The sequence below is a fragment of the Solea senegalensis genome, linkage group LG10 (genome assembly GCF_019176455.1).
Source record: "Solea senegalensis isolate Sse05_10M linkage group LG10, IFAPA_SoseM_1, whole genome shotgun sequence".
In the NCBI taxonomy this organism is placed as follows: Eukaryota; Metazoa; Chordata; class Actinopteri; order Pleuronectiformes; family Soleidae; genus Solea; species Solea senegalensis.
The window spans coordinates 4,569,514-4,590,648 of NC_058030.1; the positions used below are offsets into that span (position 1 = coordinate 4,569,514).

At 42.0% G+C, this 21,135-nt stretch overlaps 1 protein-coding gene across 4 annotated transcripts in view; it reads right to left on the reverse strand.

The window, feature by feature from the left end:
• Window positions 1–21,135, reverse strand: part of cdh13 (cadherin 13, H-cadherin (heart)) — a 326,188-nt gene that overhangs the window by 41,028 nt on the left and 264,025 nt on the right. For 3 of the 4 annotated variants that reach the window (XR_006361196.1, XR_006361194.1, XR_006361195.1), the window contains exon 14: window positions 20,713–20,931. Coding sequence is in view for 1 of the 4 variants with exons in the window: in XM_044036748.1 (XP_043892683.1) it covers window positions 7,098–7,105; window positions 20,713–20,931 (227 nt within the window). In the remaining 3 variants the exon portion in view is untranslated. Of the gene's footprint in view, window positions 1–6,413; window positions 7,106–20,712; window positions 20,932–21,135 lie in introns of those variants that run through there. The other variant, XM_044036748.1, reaches the window with a different exon arrangement.

Sequence of the window (21,135 nt, forward strand, 5' to 3'; positions counted from 1 at the left end):
AATAAAAAAAAAACATTCAGGGACATAGAGCTCTGGTAGCTGATGTCATACAATCCCGTCGTAATCAAAACAACACCATCTTGGCAGGAAGCCTTGTTGTTCAAAAACTTAGACATATATTGTATACCAGGCAACATTTAATACCCGCAATATGTTGGGCAACTCTCTTTGCAGGCTGTTTTCATAAAAGCGATAGTTTTTGTGCGCTGAGATACTAAAACAGTTGGGGACAAGCAGAAGGGAGAGCATTTACTGGATCCCCAAAGATCCTGAGACTGCAATTCAACGCACTGAACGAAAGATAAAGATATAAAAAAAAGATAAAAAGAAAAACAGGAATCCATCCAATGCTTACTAGCTTTAATATTTTAGACCGTATGCTTTAATTACAATGTGGAAACATTGTCCCTGAGATACAAGATTGAGATACAAGGCAATGTCACATTAATTGAGAAATGAAAAAAGGCTGATAGAAGGTGGGGGAAATAAGAGGACCCCCTATGGCCCTGGTCGAATATATTGCTCATGTAATCGCCAGTAATATTTGCCAATAGCCAATACAGTGTTCGTCACAGGTTCAGGATGTTACTTAACCTTGCTAAGCCTAAGTAGAGAGAGAAAATGGTAATTGAGTGGCCATTAGAGATGAGAATCTTGGGTTAATAGGTGTTAAATGATCAACTAGGCGGGAATGACTCTGAATGGCTGAGAGGGAGATGGTGAACGAAGGATATAAGTATCATTATTTTTTGAATAGTATGGCTGCTATTGGCATTTGCAGAATTGAAGTTATGGTTATGGCTGAAAGGAGGAGTAAATCATTTGCAGCACACACATCAAATTTGCAGGCATAATTAAAAGGCTCAGCCAATTGCCTTATTTTGAAGCCACAGAGATGCAAGTCAGAGCATGTTTCCATTAGAGCATTTTCTGCCATTTAGAAACTCATAAAATGTTTTTTTTTTTTTTATCCACTTTGTAGCCACTAAGTAACCATTACACTTCCTGTCTGTCCTTCCTCTTAGTGGTCACCTTGTCCTACTTTGTCATCTTTTGTGTTTCCAGAGGAACATTTCTCTGCATTCATCGTTTGGAACATGACACAAGGATAAAAGAAAAAGGAGGATCCTACATGGTGAGTGTGTGTCAAAAGTGTAAAGATACACAAACAAGAAACTGCTGTGATATCATATATCATCAAAGGTGAAATGTTCTTTAAACCCATTAATTCCTCTTGACAACCCAGAATAGTTTAATTAACAATTCATTTTGAGTAGTTCCTTATGTGCAGGGGTTTGCAGTGAGGATACACCAGTCTGACTAAAGCATTGTTACAAGTAATACCTCAAAAATAACCGGCCCCTATCATTCCATTATTTGGCACCCTTCCCTTGGGGTACCAGATTCAAGGCCTAGGTATATTTTCACGCACGCTGTATTGCGCGTCACTATTGTGGACCCTGGTGTACTCATGCATCAGGGTCCTGTCGTACCTGACTTCACATCGAGTGGCGGTACAAGTCTGGACGCAGGGAATAGGACGCATTCTTACCAAAGAAGACGAGAACAATGCTACAGCTCCATCGGACATGTCCGGTTCGAGCGGGTCATCAGCTGAAAGGTCCGTCAGGCAAGGGAGTCGAGGGTCAGCCGGTTCGAGGGCCGCCAGTTTGGGGCTCGGATGACTATCCTTGGCGACTACTTCATTTATTGTCGAAATGTTTTCTAGGTGAGCAGGGCTTAAAGGTGACATGGAATGCTTGTATCGTACATTTATGTTAGTTATGGAGGTCTACTTACATATATTAACTTGTTTTCATGGTTAAAAACCTCCTAATCGCTGCAAACGAGCCGATCAAAATATCTCCTCACTGACGCTCTCATCAGCCATGCTGTTTCAGACCAAAACCCCACCCCCAGAACGTGGACTGTGTTGTGATTGGCCAGCCAACGAGAGCTTTACCACTGTCCTGTGATTGGCCACGTACCTGGAAGTGACGTAACAGATAGGCCAGCACTCAGATACACAGCTCCCCCTCTGGCACGGTGGATGCTCTGCATCTCAGCAGCTACAACAAGAGTAGTTCTTCTTCTTCTGCGGTTGAATGTACGCAACCGGATGTGCCCGGACTAGTGCCCGCACCAGGAGGCGCTACGGTGGTGAGAGGAGTGGTGAGGTATACTGATGACAACATCAACATACGGAAGTGCCGATCCGCTTCGCACAGCCCAGGAAAACAATGAAACCCTATTTTCTCAGCAGTGGCTGAACTGTTTGTTCTGAAACTTTAGGGTTTCATAAACGAGGTAATGATGCAGATACACACACAAATGCAGCGTTAATTGGAGCTTCCGGTCTATGTGGCCTTTAATACTCCACCTACCGGTGGGGCGGAAATGCAGTTCATGCATGCACTATCCATGCACACCCAAAGTGCTCTTTGCACACGCTTCCAAAATCTGCATGTAATTTGCACGATGCTCGTTGCCATGTGCAATGTGTGCAGAAGTATACCAGGGCCTTAAAAGTGTATGGTATGGTCAGAGTGGCTCCACCCAAGGCAGTCAGCTGATTGGGCGACAGAAAAACGCACACAAAAACACAGTCTAAAACACGCGCAGGCTTTTGTCAAACAAAGGTTGACAGCCACAAAAAAAATATGGAAATACACATATAGAATAAAATACATGCTCAAAATATTGTAATATACCTTAAAAAAGACGATAATTTGTGGCAGTTATTATTAGTGGCAGTGCTATTAATAGTAACACATTATTTTAAGAGAAGTCTTCCGAATATCCAGACACTTTTCAAGGTCATAATCACAGGACAGACAAATCTATTTAGCTAGAATCGTGCACCGCCACCATTAACTTGATTAAGTGTCATTTCAAACCACATTTTTCCCCTCTACCTTGTTTCTCTCTCTGCAGTAGTGCCATTCAGTAGCTATAACCATGCCGTTTATCTGAATGCTGTTTCTTAACTCCCCAAAACCAAGCTCACTTTACTATATTTTACATACAATTTGTTTTCTGCAGCAAACCCAAATATGTACTTTAGATGCAATCAAAGAGAAAGAAAAACAAGGGTTGAGTGCCTGTTCTTTATGCAGCTCACATACTTTGAAAATCCTCATGTCACTGCCTCCAAATCATCCATGCATTTATTTTATCTTTAAAGTCACCTGAAACTCTTCCTCGCTGCTACAGCTTATTCAAAAACGCTGCCCAAGACTTTCAATCTCCAACTTCTCTCATCATATCTGTCCAATTTTAGTGTCTCTCCACTGGTTTCACAGAGGCTAAAAGTGCCTTTTAGAATCAGTGTTGTTATTGATTGCTTTAAAAAGACACAAAAACATGGCTTACGTGACCGGCCTTTTAAATCCCTGTGAGCAGTAACTGCACCCTGAGGCTCTCGGGCAGACTATTGCTCTTTATCTAGATTCAAGAGCGTCCTGCTCTTTGCTCTCATAATTAAAAACTATGTGTTTATAAATTGCCCCTGTAATAAATTGCTAGATTTTTAAATAAGCCGCACAAGGCGGAATGGTCTGTATACAATAATGTGCCGGGAAGGACTTTCCCCCTCACAAATCACCTGCCACAAAGAGATAAGAAACAGCTGTTTGTTGTAAACACAACGAGGAGCAAATAAAAGGAGAATGAAACCAAGTTAAATCTGCAGTAACGGATATTTTTGGCCACTTTGGGGCAGCAAAACAGGCCGTAAAAACAATACTGACATTATTATCGCATCATGACATTAAGTAATTATGTTGGCAAACAGTTGCCTGTTTAAAAATCCAGCAGACATAGAGCAATATTAGCATTCATTTGTAGTCATATTTCCGGCAACATGAATAATGTAGCTTAAGTCTTGGGGGAAATATACGACTTCTAGCTGCTCCGGCTCCAAAAGTGTTCGCTGGCTGCACACTAACTCTGTAGCATACAGTTTCGTTATATGACTGCCTGTGTGTAATGAGGGGCTGTCCTGTGGAGCTAAGTGGATGTGCAGAGTCGATGATGATCATGTTTTGTGGGTTTGTCGCGACAGGCAACCACTTTCATGCAACGCGTGATCATTTTCGCATGTCGTCAATATGTATGGAGCGGTTCAGTGGTGGAGCGGGGCGTCTTTCAAACGCGAGATTGGAGTTTGATCCTTGGCTCTGCTAGTTTACATTGCCAGTGTGTCCCTGGGAAAGGCCCTTAACCACACGGGGGGGCTGTGCTGGCAGTGTTTGAATGGGCATGAGACGTGGGTGTGAATTGCATTGAATGGGTGACTGGCATTACTGTTGTGTCGTGGGCTTTGAATGGTCATTAAGACAAGGGGAATACAGCCAATAATAATAATAATAATAATAATAATAACAGAGCTTCTTTTCAGAAGGAATTTAAGTGAAAATCAAGGAAAACAAACACGGCACTGTTCAATAGCTTCATGGCAAAAGGGAATGCAATGCAAACACGTCATAACTAATATGCATATTCTCTTTCCTGCTGAGTAACAGCCTAACCTCATCAGCAGAGGGAACTGCCTCATCGTCAAGGTCTGGGCACCTGATTAGATTAGAAGTGCTATGAAATAGTCAAAAGTGTTTCTGTTACAATAAATGCCAACTCCTGACACAAAGAAATCAAACACTATGTGTATTAATACCACAGGGCATATAATGAAGCTTATTCCTGTTCCTTCTGGAACACATCTATTGTTTTGAATTAGGATGGAGATTATATCCTTTTGATGTATTGATTTCTGTCTCATCTTTTTCTGCTGTTTGATAAAATAAAGAAAGAAATAAGTCTAAGTAACCTTCCTTGTAACATATTGTTATCCTGAGTGACTGGTGCATTCTCTTCCAAACTCTGGCATCAACAAGGCATTTTGTGCCAACAAAAAAAAAAAAAAACAGCTGCTCACTGGGTATGTTCTCTTTTTCAGACCTTTTTTTTATTTATTTTTTATTTTTTTTTTAAATAAAACCTTGGGATGGATAGTGTGTGTGGAAACTCCAGTAGATCAACAGACAAGTCTGTCTCGCACCAACAAACACGTCAGGCTAAAAGTCACTTAAATCACCTTTCTGACGCTTGCTTTAAACTTCAGCAGCTCGTCCTGACCGTATTTGTTGTTGATATTTCACAAATAGCAACATGTAAGTCAGCTCAGTCAATGAGGTTTGAGGTTTACTCCAATTTGCATATAAGGTTCTGTTTGCTAAATAATGACAGGTGCTACGGTAATGAAACCCAAGCATATTCAGTATGTTGCAAGGAATGTTTTCATACCCTACACCTGAGCTCCATTATTAACACTGTTATTACAGCAGGTTTACGTAATAGAGCATCACTGATGACATTTAACTCAAGAAATACATACATTTTCTATAATTTGAAGCTATTCTAGTATGCAGAGCCAGGTATGTTATGCAAGGCTGTAAAGGATGGTCTATGGGAACTATTGTAGTGAAAGACACAATTTGCGTAACAGCAATGTGGGAATTTTCAGTAACGGCTTTATTAAATTAGTGCAAAAGACAGACGTAACTCATTCAAAATGTCATCTTTTTTCTTGGCGGTGGTCTTCCACCCCAGCGAAAGAGAAAAAAAAAAAGCGTAACTAGCCACCAACACCACAGCCTTTTGTTTTCTTCTTACACATCTTCTTGTGACTTGTAATGAGCGATGGAGAGAGGACGGGAGAGGACGGACCTGGCGAGAGACAAAATCCAAACTAAACACGTGGCAGTCGAAACGAGACTCCTGATTCCGCAAATGATCGCGTACATAAAAGAAACCAATAAAAACGATGTTACAATAAAATAGTGAACACATCAATAGCATTAGAAATAGTGCCCTAAAATTCACAGAAAAAAAAAAATCCTCTTTTTTTTTTTTTTTACTCACTGTGTCTGACCAAAAAACTTGCAATCAAAGTACATAAGTTAATCAATACTGTATATTTATACAATGGTAAAAAATAAAATATTTATATAATAGTACTTTTTTTTTTTTAAGGTTTACACCGTTACTATAAAGATATACTGCTTCCGACTCCATGACAACTAATGCGATAAAAACAAAAGCAAATCGAGGAAACAACTCCAGAGTTTCTGACTTCGAAGGCTCATGGCTACCACCTTGTCCTAAAAGACCACAACCACTGCAGACAAAGAAAACAGGCTTTGTTCTTTTCACTTAAAGAGGATCATACACAGTCTGTGACGAGAGAAGAAAGAAACACATCAAAAAGTCAATGCTCCTCCCCGTCCAGGACAGTAGAAGTGTTCCTGGCCCACAGAGAGCTGTCAATAGATAGATATATGGGGAGACGGCGAAGGAGAGGCAGATAGATAGTGGGCACAATGTCTACACATAGGAGGGCAGGGTGGAAAGGGGAAGTAACAATGGATCAGACAACGGAAAGTAAATAGAGGTAGCTATGACAGGAAAAAGGGGGAAGAAGGAGAAAAAGGAAAGCTGAGGATGGAATGACTGAAATACATGTATAGCTTTTGTTTTGCTACAACATCAATATACATGTGGATTCAAGTATCTCCTACAGACGTGGCATGTTGCCATGGACGCCGATAATACCCAGTGTTTGACTGCCAGCGCGATGATAAAAGTTGCCGGAATGGGCCACAGTTAAAACGTGTAATTAGGGAAATGGATTAATCAGTCGTTGAGAGGTTGCGGAGAGGAGAAGGGGAGCGAGAGAGAGAGAGAGAGAGAGAGTGAGTGAAAGATAAAGAGGTAAGATATAAAGTGAGGAAAACATGATTAACATGGGATAGGACAGATGCACTGAGGAAGGTAGAGAGAGGACACAAGAGTGGAAGGAGGAAGAATGTCAAAAAAAGGGCCAATTGTGCCAGTGGGGAATTGTGTGTATTTTCTTGTTTGATTCGTCATGGTGAGAAGACATCTTCTCGCTTCTTCTTCTTCTTCTTCTTTTTCATCATCATCATCATCATCATTATCATCATCATCTTCCTCTTCTCTCCTAAGCCTGGGTTGCGTGGGGGAGATAAGTCGTCGCTTTTCAGTGTAGCGAAAAGGACTACGGGAGGTTTCAGCAGAATCTACAGGCCTGGTCAGAGAGGAGGAGGAGGAGGAGGATGAAGGAGACAGGACAGGGAGTCCAGGAGAGGGTTCAAGGGAAAAATGAGGAGAGAAGACAGGAGAAGGTGTCAAGTCAAGGTCATCAATCCACCACATCAGCAATCAATTACACAGGACAAGTGAGGGTAATGCATCATTAAGGATTCAGTGAGGACAGAACAGAGGTGCTGTAATTATTCATTCTTTGGGGCGCCATAAACATGCGGTGGCCAAAAACGTGTGAGAAATGAAACGGAAAGAGAAAACTTGTGGAAGTAGCCAGAGGTGGTTTGACCGAGACACTTGAGGGTCACAATCCAGTCGTGTCCGTCGTTACGAACCTAACCGGTCAAAAATACTGTTCTACTGTGGTCATTTCTTCTCCATCTTCAGTGTCTGAAGTATATGTGAGGAAGAGGAGGAGGACGACGAGAGAAGTTGCTCGGCTTATTGACACCACGCTGGTCGATAATGGCGCTAATTCAAGAGCTTAGCATTTTATCAAGTGACACTTGGTATAAAAGGTTTAAGAACCACTGCTCTAACCCATAAAACCAACATAATAAACTCACTAACCAAAAAAAAAAACCAGATGTTGCATTCATGTGAGAAACACATCCTCCCCTTCACAAACTGATTCAGTGACGGAGGATGACGTTTATATAAGAGTAAACAAAGACCAGTGGGACCCATTTCTTTGGCCCGAGGATCAAAAGAGGCATTAAAGTTGCTTACTGCCCTTCAAAAACGTTTACATATCTCATTCCAAAAAGTATTAAACTGAACTGGGACAAATTACGGTCTGAAAAAGAAGTGCACCATGTTTCTGATTCGTCCCTCCATCAACATGGGGTTGTCTACAGCACAGATTCATTGGCTGATGACACATACTTGTACAATACTTAAATTTTTACTTCACAATGAGTTGAGTTTATGACGGCGGCGGCGGCGGACAGCTCTGAGGCAGGAAATATGGCCGTGTGCTGAACAAATTGGCCCGGGACTGAACTCGCCAATTATTTTTGAGAGGAGAATCAGCTTCTATTCACACAATTTAATTTTTACGGGGAACATGAAAAGTGTAAAAGAAGATAAAAAAAAAAAGAGAAGAGAGAGAGCATAGCTTATGGTCGCGTATGTTCCCTGGTAATGTGACAGTTTGTCTCATCGGTCTGGCAGAATTGCTCATGACAAGCTGGTTCTGAATTTAATAGAAAAAAACCGCCACACACACACACACACACACTGCAATATGAAATGTGAGTTTATTGATTGCCTCTGTGCCAGCCATCTCCCGTAGTCTGCTCCCTATTTCTGACATGTTTGGAGATGGCTGAACATTTGACACAGACCCTTCTCACTGCTGAACATCATTTTGCTCATTCTCTCCCCCTGTTTTTTCTTCTTCTCCACCCTCAGTTTCTTTAAACGCCTGTCTGATACGACTGGATTAGACCCGGCCAATCTGGGCTTTTTGCTATGTCCTTAGACTGCAGAATAAAACGAAACAAAACACACATTTAAACATAATATTAAACTGTGGTTAAACTGTGACACAGTTCACAAACACTGATTTCAAAGTGAAACTAAATCTGCATTATCTGCTTATGTGTTATGTGCTAATTAAACGTATGGAAGGCTTTATTTTTAGGCTGCTAATATAAAAGGCAGCAGACGCTGATGCAAATGTAGTGCGTCTTTGCACCTTTTACCTGTTTATTATCACCCAAGTGTCAGATTCATGCATCCTTACATCGCAGGAGTTTGTTTTGTAAATGTAAATAGAAGCAGAAGACAGAGCTAATGTTAACATTTCCACATAAATACTGTATAAAACGGCACAATTAAACACAGTAATAACTACTACTACGACTGAAATCATCATCATTGCACTTTTATGTTACAGAAAGACCAGCTTCAGTTCTCCCAGAGGTGGAATTGTTGTGACATGATCGAGAACTTTTCATGTTCCAGGTGCTTCTTTCTCTTTAGTTACTAAAACACTGTTCAAAAGTCATATATAATTATTAGCGTCTGCCAAACATGTCCTATATTGTTTCATAACCCACATTTTCAAATTCTAAATGACTCATTTCTCGCCTGGAATGATATTAAAACTTCTATATTTAACTTCAATTGTGTGTTTTCTCTATAGATAATACATTACGTTTTTTTCTCTTACTTACTTCTAGCTCTTATTTGTACCCAAATGTTTAAATGCACTTATTGTAAGTCGCTTTGGATAAAAGCGTCTGCTAAATGACATGTAATGTAACGTAATTACATGACCTACATTACTATTACCTACTATTACACGCCTCACAATACTATCTAAGCCCCGCCTCTGAGAGCTGCCTCTCTCTGTCTTACGTCTTGTCTGATCTGATGCTGAATACAATACACTGGTTTCTATGCAGAACAGAGAAATTACCTTTTAGGTTACACACGGTAATTTTAAAAATTAAACGACTAGTATTATGAATAATTTAGGACAATTATCAGCCACAACATTAAAAACAATGATTGTAGTACGGCTGTCACACATTTGTTATTGATTAACTTTTCTCACTTGCTGAAACCATAAAGATATAATAACTTTAAAAATCACATTCTGACAGACCTCATTTAGGACTGATATTCACTGATGAACCGCAACATAAACACAGCGAAAATAACCCTTTGGCACTGAAGTTAAATAAGCTTAGTCAGTATTTAGGACTCCATGTCTTCAGCTCAGTGCACCATGGCAGCTCAGGTTTAACATTTCCAGTAGACTTTACATTATCCGAGTGGTCGCAGCCACTTCAAACTCAAATGACATTACATTTAGTGGCATTTAGTGCGCTGCTCCATTACTGCTGTATCCTGTTTTGTGACTATGTGCGTGTGTGTGTGTGTGCGTACAACGCCAAAATGTCAACACCACCAGCATGAGTCCACAGATACAATGGCGACAGTGAAGAACCATAAGCATTCGGGCTTACTTAACAGGATTTCCTGCAAACATTGCCTTTTATTGCTAATCTGGCAACACGCATGCAGCAAAATGTGGTGTTAAACAAGCAATTTGGAGGTCCCGATTCGTCATAGCTACTGTTCGCTTCCAAAGGGTTTACAGTTTCTCCTCGTTTCTATTGTGAGTGCATGTGTGGGCTGCACTGTTTCTCTCGCTCTCTCTCTGCCGCGGTCACAGCTCTTGTGTGCTTTGTTTAATAAGTTGGCCACCGGTATCAGCGAGACGAACCCGCCATGCGATTTGACTGTCGACATGCCAATATGTCTTTCAGTGTATATTTGTTCTGTCTTTCTCCTCCACAATCTTTTCCTCCTTCCCCACCTCTACATCGCTCCGTCTCCCTATGAGATTAGGCAGCGGCGTTGAGGAATGTGAGTGATCATTTTCTCAGACATGCCGCAATGAGCGGGACTATACAGTTGAGCAAATTCAGAGGCGATCGAAGCGTGCTTGACTGCGGGTGAATATCTAATACGACGGGAGGGTATGGAACGGGTTGGGGGGGGAGCCCCGATTGAATTTTCTTTCACTCTTGTTTTTAGGCAAAGCTCCGGGCCTAAGTGTTCACTGAAAGAAAGGAAATAAAAGAGGAGAAAAAGTGAAAGACTCAGAAATTCATTTTGTAAATGAAATGAGTCTCTGGCAGCCATACTTAACATCACAGGAAGAGCTGAATGTATATATATATACATATATATATATATATATATATATGAAAAAAGGAAACACTCTCTCTCTCTCTCTCTCTCTCAGAGTCAAGGTCTTGACATACACTATAAATACTTTGCCAATTCATTGCACCTCATCGCGCGCACAAACAGAGGTTCTGAACTCGTGGGTCAGGAACAAATGAGCAAGGAGAGAATTAGGTGGAAAGAAACTCCAGCGAAAGAGGAGAATAATCCGTACGGCAACACTTTCTGTTGCAGCAAGCAGAATTAGAGAAACCAGAGCTGTTATTATTATTATTATTATCATTATTATTATTATTATTAGTATTGTTGTTCACAGAAGTGTAATTGTTCATAGTTCAATCACATTTATAGCTCACGTTTGACATGTGTGTGTGTGTGTGTACAACAGTTGAGAACGTGTTTGCTCTCTGCAGGAGTTCCAGTGTCGTCGCCTCCTTCGCGTCTTCGCGTCGGGCTGCGGCGCTAACACATTATGCAAACCGTATGACCCGACAGCGGCAGAGTGATTCTGCGACACAGAGAAGCAGCAGAAATACAGCTCGCCATCTCACAGCAGAGCTGCCGCTTCATTCATTCATTCATTCATTCATTCATTCATTCATTCGTCTTTCTGACTAAGCTGTCGATCCGCAGTCGCAGCCACACACGCACACACACAATGAGCATCAGTTGTTTTCAAAACTGTGACATGAGCCAGGCTGACTCTCTTTCTCTCTCGCTCTCCACAGAGTTGCGCGAGAAAAAAACACGAGCTACGTTCGGCCCTTAATTGATCGCAGTTCTCACATTCGTTCTGACAGCCCTGCATTATACTCATGTACAATAGCTCCTGTGTTGAACCCTGCTACACTCAATTTGTTCTCCTTCGTATTAAGTTGTTGTGGTTGTTGATAACGTGTGCACACACACACAAACACACACATATGCACACTTATAAGTATGGAGTATGAATGTGACATTTAATCACCCAGCATGTTTTCACATCTGCCTACTCGTTGGAAACGATCCAGAAACTGTACAGCCACAGTATAAACAACGTAAAGATTCTGTTTACATGCCGCTGTATGTATATGTATATATATATATATATATATGTATATAAATGACCTCTATCACTATTGTATTCCACAACTAGATAAAGCATAAACACTTAAAGAGCCTATTTCCATTTCACAACAACAGACTGGGAAAGAATGAGGAGTGAAACTTGCCATCACCATGAATATTAACGACCTAATGCAGTATCACAGTGATTCACTGATACTAGACTTATCTTCTTTTCTTTCTTTTTTTTTTGTCACTCCTTATTGTGAGTCTCTGTGGGTAAAAGCATCGGCTTAATGCGTAAAATTTAAATTTAACAAGCTGCAGGAGGCGCGGCAGAATCAAACAGGACACTGGAGGGAACAGTCGCCGCTTCCCAGCCTTTCTAATTGCTGAGAGGAGACGAGGGTGACAGTTGATTAGCCCAGGTATGTCACGGCTGCTGGATGAAAACAGCGGCTCTTGCGGCATGAAGGGAAGACGACAAGGTAACCCTGACAACTCTGAAAGTTAATAAGCTTTACCGACCTAGACCAATTATGTTGTTCACGTCTCTGAAAAAGCTTTAAAGCTTCACATATTATTTCACATTTATGGTAAAGTACACAAAATGCCTGACTGACTTATGAATACCGACTGAAATCCTTGTACGTCAGGACTAATATGAATTGCAAATGCACACAAATATCTATATGCTACAGAAAATCAGACGCTGGAAGTTAAACTCTTACAGAAATGTGTTATTTAATCATTATAGTATATTATATATTATATATTTGCCTATACCAAGTATGTTAATTCTATCACTCAAACCACAATATTGATGCTCGGGGGAAAAAAAAGGGAAAAACAAAACAACAATTATTGACTGCTTTTATAAGACCCCAGCCACAGGGTCTCCTTGTGCGAATAAACTATATTTTTGGTGTTATTGATCAATAACTGTGTAATAACCTCAAGCCATAGTGTGAACATAATATAAATCCAGGCATCTGAGAGAGAACTCGACTCCACCTCCTCCAGTAGGTCCTGTTTCCAACCTTAACACAATCATGTGTGTGACCGATCAAGGGAAACTGCAAATTAAACTAAAAAAAAAAGAAATCAATCAAGATTCTAAACGAGAGCTGAACAAGAGCATTTCAGAGACGTTTTGTGTACGTGGGATTATCCAGGACTCAAAATGTGAGTACAACCACACGCAGACGACACTGAACACTCCCACAGCCCAAAATTCAGGAAGACACTTCCATTAAAAATCTTCTGAAACTGCGTCCATGCAAAAAATTTAAAAAAAACCTCTATTTAATTAATATCAGTTTTAATAATTCCGGTTTCATGCCCATGTCGGTGCTGTAGAAGTTGCTTGACAACCTCATTTTTGGGGCTGAGGAGTCCAATCACATCCCTGTGTAACCATTTAACAGGTGTATCAACAAATATAGCAGCATTCATAATATATCCATTCATAATGTATGAGTGCAGTCTGGTGCAAGAACTTTATAATCATAAAAAATGCATGATACCTTAAAGCCTCACTAGCTAATGATCAACAAATTATTTATATAACCCTGGAGCAAATATCATAACTTTTCAGACTCTTACAGAGGTAGCAAATATACAGTCAGCTTCCTGGTGTTTACACGGCGCTGAGAGCTCACTATGTTTGTTTCTGTACAGCTGCAACTCAATCAGTTAAAGACGTCTGTTTTAAAGAGGTGTGTCACCTCTTTAAATACGCCCCACGGTGAATTTTCAGTCAGAGATCAAGAATCCTTCGCGGCTCGATCTGGTGGGCGGGAACAACCCTCTCGACCAAACACATCTCTCTGGCAGAAACAGTGAAAAACTTTGTTTTTACAAGAGTAAATAAGCCCCTAAACATGCGGTCTTTCTCTAGCCGAGAGGGGATTAGTGTAGAGCTGGAGCAGGAAGAGGAAAAGTGGCTGTCAGAGTGAAGCGAGGGATCAGAGAGGAAGAGCAGTGTGGACTAAACCCCCCGAGAGGATGGAGGTAAATTAGGCACATGTGGGCAGGGACTTGTTTGTTGTGTTTAATGGTAAATGCTTTGTTTTTACTCATATTCTCCTCTCCAACCTGTCTTTCTTCTTTATGCTCAGAATTACAAACTGTACATTCTTCTTCTTCTTCTTTTTCGCTGAAACGAAAGGGAGACGCAGCGAGAGTAGGAGGTCTCTGACTGCAGTACATTTCAACTCCGGCCAAATCTGCCGCTGAAATCGGTAATCCTGCCTGGAAAATGATTTTAGAATGTGGTTTCCAAAATAGAACAGGAATGTGATTCGTTGCAGGATAGAATGAGTGTGTTTACATAGTGTATGCGTATCCCCTGAGATTCCCCATCCCTCACGAGCCCAAAGTCAAACACAGCATGTGTAAAATATACATTATTTACTGTGCATGCTGCCCATCTTGACTTGAGTCCCTGCCTCCACACATCATTCAATTTGAGGACTTAATTTTAAGCAACAGTGAGGCTGCTGCAGAGAGATAGCAGCTGTACACAGCAGTTCACGTGTGCGCAGATAGGGGGCAGTGTGGTTACTGTGTCTGTGTTGCTGTGCCACCTGTGAGCTGCATTAGCAGCTACAGTGGAGCATTTCTCCCGGCGACTCCTTCCACAATTATGAATAGCTCTTTTGAGTGAGCAGCGGCACGTGGTGACTCTTTCTATACTGCACCGCTGCTACGTCTCCTCTCAGATGATCAATACATGATATCACTGAACACTTCCAATCGGTTTGTCTTCATACACGTGCGGGCATATTCCTCTGCAGGTTTGTCCAGGACTCGCTCTTTAGGACCTTTTCTGGCATAAATACTGACCTTGGCAGGACCAAAACCTAGTCCTAATGACGCAGAACCTGATTTCTGAGAAACTGGTTGTTAGTCAATGCAGTGTCCTATGAAGAATAGCTGCCCAAACCTATGTGTGTGTGTGTCAGAGAGAGATAGAGAGAGAGAGAGAGAGAGAGAGAGAGTCTACAGGGCACACTGATCACAAAAGAAAGGCTTACAATGGAGGGGAGTGAGAGTAGACCCCTGTAAAACCCTGGGATTTAGCCGACAATCCCTCAACAACAAACAAAATGTCGAGCAAGCATGAGAGGAAACAGTATATGTTGGATCTCTGCACACACACACACTTCCCTCTGTCCGCATGTCCGCACGTCCCTCTCTGTCACGCAGGGTTACATACATTATTGAAGCGTTGGAAAAGCAAACCCCCGCGTAACCTCACTGAGCGCTACAGGACAGTAAGCCACTGAGGAAGTGGCTTTAATTCTGCGAGTGCTGCACAGTTAGAGGGATGTTCCTGAACATCTACAAATGCTTCAGGAACACGCGGAAGGAGACAAGGACGCTTTTAAGCAAGGGCTGCACTTCTGTCCGTGCCTGTTGTTACCAAGCAACCACAAATCTGGGAGCTGCTGAGATGAAACTAGTTGCTGCGGCTTCACTGATTTAATTAATGCATTAAAGCCCACATAGACCGGAAGCTCCAATTAACGCTGCGTTTGTGTGTGTGTATCTGCGTCATTACCTCGTTTATGAAACCCTAAAGTTTCAGAACAAACAGTTCAGCCACTGCTGAGAAAATAGTGTTGTATTGTTTTCCTGGGCTCTGCGAAGCGGATCGGCACTTCCTTAATTTGATGTCGTCATCAAAAATCCTCACCACCGTAGCGCCTCCTGGTGCGGGCACTAGTCCGGGCACATCCGGTTGCGTACATTCAACCGCAGAAGAAGAAGAACTACTCTCGTTGTAGCTGCTGAGATGCAGAGCATCCACCGTGCCAGAGGGGGAGCTGTGTATCTGAGAGCTGGCCTATCTATTACGTCACTTCCAGGTACCTGGCCAATCACAGGACAGTGGGAAAGCTCTCGTTGGCTGGCCAATCACAACACAGTCCACGTTCTGGGGGTGTGGTTTTGGTCTGAAACAGCGCGGCTGACATGAGCGTCAGTGAGGAGATATTTTGATCCGCTCGTTTGCAGCGATTAGGAGGTTTTTAACCATGAAAACAAGGTAATATATGTAAGTAGACCTCCATAACTAACATATATGTGTGATACAAGCATTCTATGTCACCTTTAACTCTTAGAACACAAAGTATTTAGGCTCTATTGCTATATTAAAACATATATATATAGAGGCTATATGTCCTTTTTGTCAGCACAACCTATAGGCAATCTGATGAAATTATATTTTATTACAATAAGCACACCTGAGCAAAAAAGGACTGAAATTTATTTAAATTGGATATGTGACAGTGCAAAGTTTGCTTGGCTTGAACGAAACTAAAAGAAAAACTAGTCTATTTTGCGACTTCTGTAGAATAAACGCCACTCCCGCCACTTTTACTGAACTGATTCAGAGACTTGTCTGCTCGATAAGAGGTAAAAGGTTTATTTCGCTTGGGTTTCTTTTCTCTCTCTCTCTCCCTCTTTATACACATTATTTTCACAATCCTTTTTTCATGTTACAGCAGCGCAGGTAGTGCTCCTCTCTCTCCGTCTCTCATTAACAGCGGACACATGACATCCAGGATTATTTTTGCATTGAATCCGTGACTTTGTGTGGCGAGATCTCACATCTATTTTTAAAATAAAAACCTCTCTTTGAGCAGCTGCATCGTACAGGGCCTGAAGACTGTGAGGCAGAGTTTAAGTGCCAGTTCTAGTGCTTGCTGTACAGTGTGAAATGCCCTTAGCTGAATTTGGTACGCCTATTTATTTAGAGTGCTCGATATTTCCTCAGGTGGACGTCAGGATCAAAAGTTTGAGCACCACTGCTTTAGTTATTTTAGCTTCTAGTGGACTCATACAAGAGAAAATCTGTCAGTGGGAGAGAAATCCATATTTCCGTCTCTCCAACAAAAGTCAACCCTGCTTATCGTTTCTCTTGATTCGAGTACAATTTCATGGAGAGCCACAGATGAATCCTCCCCCTTCTGTCTCGTTCCCATAAAACATACAAATATGAATGGCTTAGTTGTTTCAAAAGGGAAAGTGTGACTTTTCAGATGGAATATTGATCTGAAGACTTTATCGTCATTTTCTGTCTCCTCATGAGCTAAGCTGAACAAATCAGCACACAAAAATATTACAGACACAAAAAACATCTATCTATCTATCTATCTATCCATCTATCCATCTATCTATCTATCTATCTATCTATCTATCTATCTTTCTATCTATCTATCTAATACAGATACTGATGCAAGGAGAAGAAGAAAAAAAGGGAGAAAAGTGTAGCCTGTACACTGTATAACTGTAGCCTGGTGGGCAAAAAGGAGAAGTCTCCACACCGTTATTCCCATCATTCTTTTTCCACCCCTCCCCTTTGGCACTTTACATTTTTCTTCCCTTCGTCTCTCTCCTGCAGGGTCAGAGTTCTGCTCGGCGATAAGGGAATTGAAACAGGATCCTCTCTGTCAGACGAGCTGACTCCACACTGCACTGATCGGTCGCCTCTATCTGTCCCCCAGCACCGGTCTCTGTGATGAGCTTGAGAAGGAGTCATCTCTCTGGGCGTGTGTGTGTGTGTGCGCTTGGAGATGTTTCCAACTGAATTAGTGGAACCTCTGGAGCCCAGAGAGCTGAGACACACACACACACACACACACACACTCTCTCTCACACACACACATTTGCACATAGTGAGGACCCTCAGAGACATAATCCATTCCCTTGCCCCTAACCTTAGCCATCACAACTAAATACCTAACCCTTACCTTAACCCAATTCTAACCCTAACCCTTGAAAAGCCCTTTGTGAGGACTAGTCAAAATGTCCTCACTCACGCACACATTTTCTTCTTCAGCATCTTTTCCCAGCATAATGGGCACTCTAACCTCCGCCTTTAGAAGTTCGCTGAGTGGTTCTTTCATGGCCAACTCCGTAGCAATAATCGCCCCTGTTGCTAAATGAATGGTAATGTCGTGTCTGCCATGTTAGGTGAACTGTGTCTGACAAAAAAAACACAGAAAACCGCTTGGAAAGTTTTGCATTTCTCAACCTGAAAGTGATGCTGTTGTTTGAATGAGAACCGTTTCCTTGGACACCTCTGCCACATACTGTATGTGCGAGTCCACCGTGACACATTTAGATAAAAGAATAAGTGCATATGTAAATAGGCTTATGCACACAAAGCAACCAAACACTTTGGTTAATGAATGTCACGGTGGCCTGGCATTAGAATGTATTTTCTGCAATCAGATAGCGCTTCACTACATGCATATGCACCTCCAGTGTTCACATCAAGATCTGATTGCTATCCGATCATGGTCACCCGCTCTCTTCCTGCAAAGATTTCTCGACAGTGTCACATCCTGTGTGTTTACATATGAACAACAAGGTTCACGCACCCACGTGGATTACTTGATTTTCGAGCAAGGGAAGAATCCTCGCTCAAAGTGGACAAAGAAGACAAAAGCAGCAGTGAGTTGTGTCGCCGCGTTCACATTAGCTGTGCTTGGAACCACCAACATATTGGTACAACATTGGCATTTAGACTTTTGTTCAACCGGCTTCTCAACAATGCATCTCCGACCACTTCCAGAAGTGGTTTTGCAGATGGGATAACAATCCGTCCTCACTTTGTCTCAGGTGTATAAACACCTGTACTTAGAAGTGATCAGGGACTATATGATTGCAATCCGATTGCTTCTAATTTCATCTCGGCATCGCCATCCGTACAGAATACACCATACAGTGTTTCTCAAAAGGCGAGTGTGAAGAATCTGACTGACTGTTCCAGCTGGGATGGTCTCGGGCTCGCTGCCATAAAACTTTTTCGAGTGGAGGCTGCTCGCCCACGAATGCTGACACAGCAACAGCTTACGCTCGCGATTAGTGTGTTGCAGTGAAAGCGCGACTAATGGTATATCAGCGCCGGAGCGCAGTTGCTCTCTTAGTGCGGCTCGCCACGCATTGTCAGTTTAATTTAATACTTTGTGTACAGCAACTCGCCAGAATCAGGCAAAAAAAAAAAAAAGTTGCAGGTAACTAAGCAGTGCAACGGCATCATGAGAGAGTAAGATGATGAGTTCTTCAAGGCGTAGCTTCAAACAAAGCCTTCCAATACACAGCACAGTCATCTGCTATGAATGGCCGCCTTGAGGAAAGATATGCATCAACAGACAGATTGATCCATACCCTGAGGAAGATCAATGGGTCATGCTAGATGCTGTGATTCGCAGATACCGGGAGAAAACGAGAAGATGAGACGCAGAGGTTTTGCCTGTAAGCAAAGGATTATGGGGGAGAGCGTGGCTGATTGCTAAAGAGAGAGAAAGGAGAAGTGGCACGGGGGAAGCAACGTCAGTGGCAAAGCTGGCTGACGGAACGGAGACAGGCAGAAAATATGCAAATGGTAGTCATTTACAGGAAAAGAGAGATTTTATGATCAATAGAACACAAGGAAGCAAAAATAGGAAGGAGCTCGAAGGAGGAAGGAGACATTACAGAGTTGTACTCATGATCAGTGAAGCATTACATGGTCAAACACAAATTAGAAGTTAAAAAAAAGAAGGGAATGATTACAACATCTTCTTTTTTCCCCGAGAGCAAACCCTCGTCCTCTTCCTCCGCTCATCACTCTCACTGTACCTCGCAACAACCCCCAGACAGGTGAACAGCAGCTGCTACAGCCTTAAGGTTGCAAATGATTTTTCTTCTCAACAAACAAGGTGTTGGATATCCTCCATTAGGCTTGTGTTGTGTTGTGAATGGAGATGGCTTCATTTATCAGGCCGTCGTTAATGACTACCGAGTGTAAAAATGGAGTGGTGGAATAAATGCAAAGGAGACCCTGTTACTGTGAAGGTGAATGCAAACTGAACGGACAGTTTCATACAGTATCATTCTTTTCTCAATCACATCCAGAACATATGTGAAACAGTTATAAATCACATTATTCTACAGGTTTATAGTGCATGTGGTGTCACCTCCCCTTACACGGCTTGGTAATATATAAGACCAACACAAAAACCAACGATTACCGAATTTGACATTCATAAAAACAACAAAACTGGAGGTGACCTGAGACTTTTGCACAGTTCTGTATGGAATGTCCTGTACAGACGTCCTTCTGCCTGGACAGGATGACCAATTCATACCAAAGAGGACAAAGACAGAGTCTCCTTCAGAAATTCAACTATGGAGACTGTCCTCCAATAAAACGTAAATATAGGTCGTATGCAGGAATTACGACCTATATTTACATTTTCAAAACATGCGCCCCCTAGCGGTTATATATATAACAGCAACCACTTCCGCCTTAGACGCTGTATCTAGTGGCTTCGCCGCTGTCGGCACCGGCAGTCGGCTCAGTAGCGAGAGCGCTGCGCCGGAGCGCGGTCGACTATGGTTCGGTCCCTTACTATACCACCTTTTTAGTATTTTTATTTTTTATTTTTACTACCTAACCCTGTCTTTTTTGCCCTAACCCTACCCTCAGCAACATCTGTGCATATTCGAGTTGGAAAATACTACCTTTACGTCGCATTCAGGGGTTTGAAAAAAACGACCCACAGTCACGTTTTCAGAAAACGACCTATATGTACGTTTTCAGGGGTTGAAAAAACAACCTACATGTACGTTTCAGTTGGAGGACAGGTTGCAACTATGCAGTGCAAATTTTATTTAATTTGGCGTTGTATTTGCTCAGTGTTTGAAGTGTGTCTTTTAAGATGGAACCCATGAACACTAACTACTATACTTAAATCTAATGGGAATAGTAAATAATATTTTTTTACGGTAAAACATGGTAAAAAAAAAACAATTTAACTTTGTTGTGATAGTGATGGTACTTACAGAGTAGGGTGAGCAGGAGTGTCACGGGCAGCACAAGAAGGCTGGCGTGGTGGGAGTAGGCGGAGCTGCAGTGCATCTTGTTCTTCTTACAGACGCACACCTGAACTTTGACCTCTGTGTTGTTGGACAAAGGGGGGACCCCTGAGTCGGTGATGAGCAACGGAAGCTGGTAGTTGGCTTTCTTCAGACTGTGCAAAAGCATGATCTGGGAGTGTGTGGCTGCAGGAGACACAAGCGAGGAGGGAAAAAAGGAAAAGGAGGTTTAATGGAGTGGGTGGACAGCCACGCCGCATGTACTGTGCGTCGCTTCAACAATTGCTTATTTTTCAAAAGCAGAACTAAGTATGTTGTTACTTAATGCCTCAGCTCCTTGGAAAGCCACTCCAAACTCTTAAGTTGCATAAGACTGTTACGCTTTGTTGC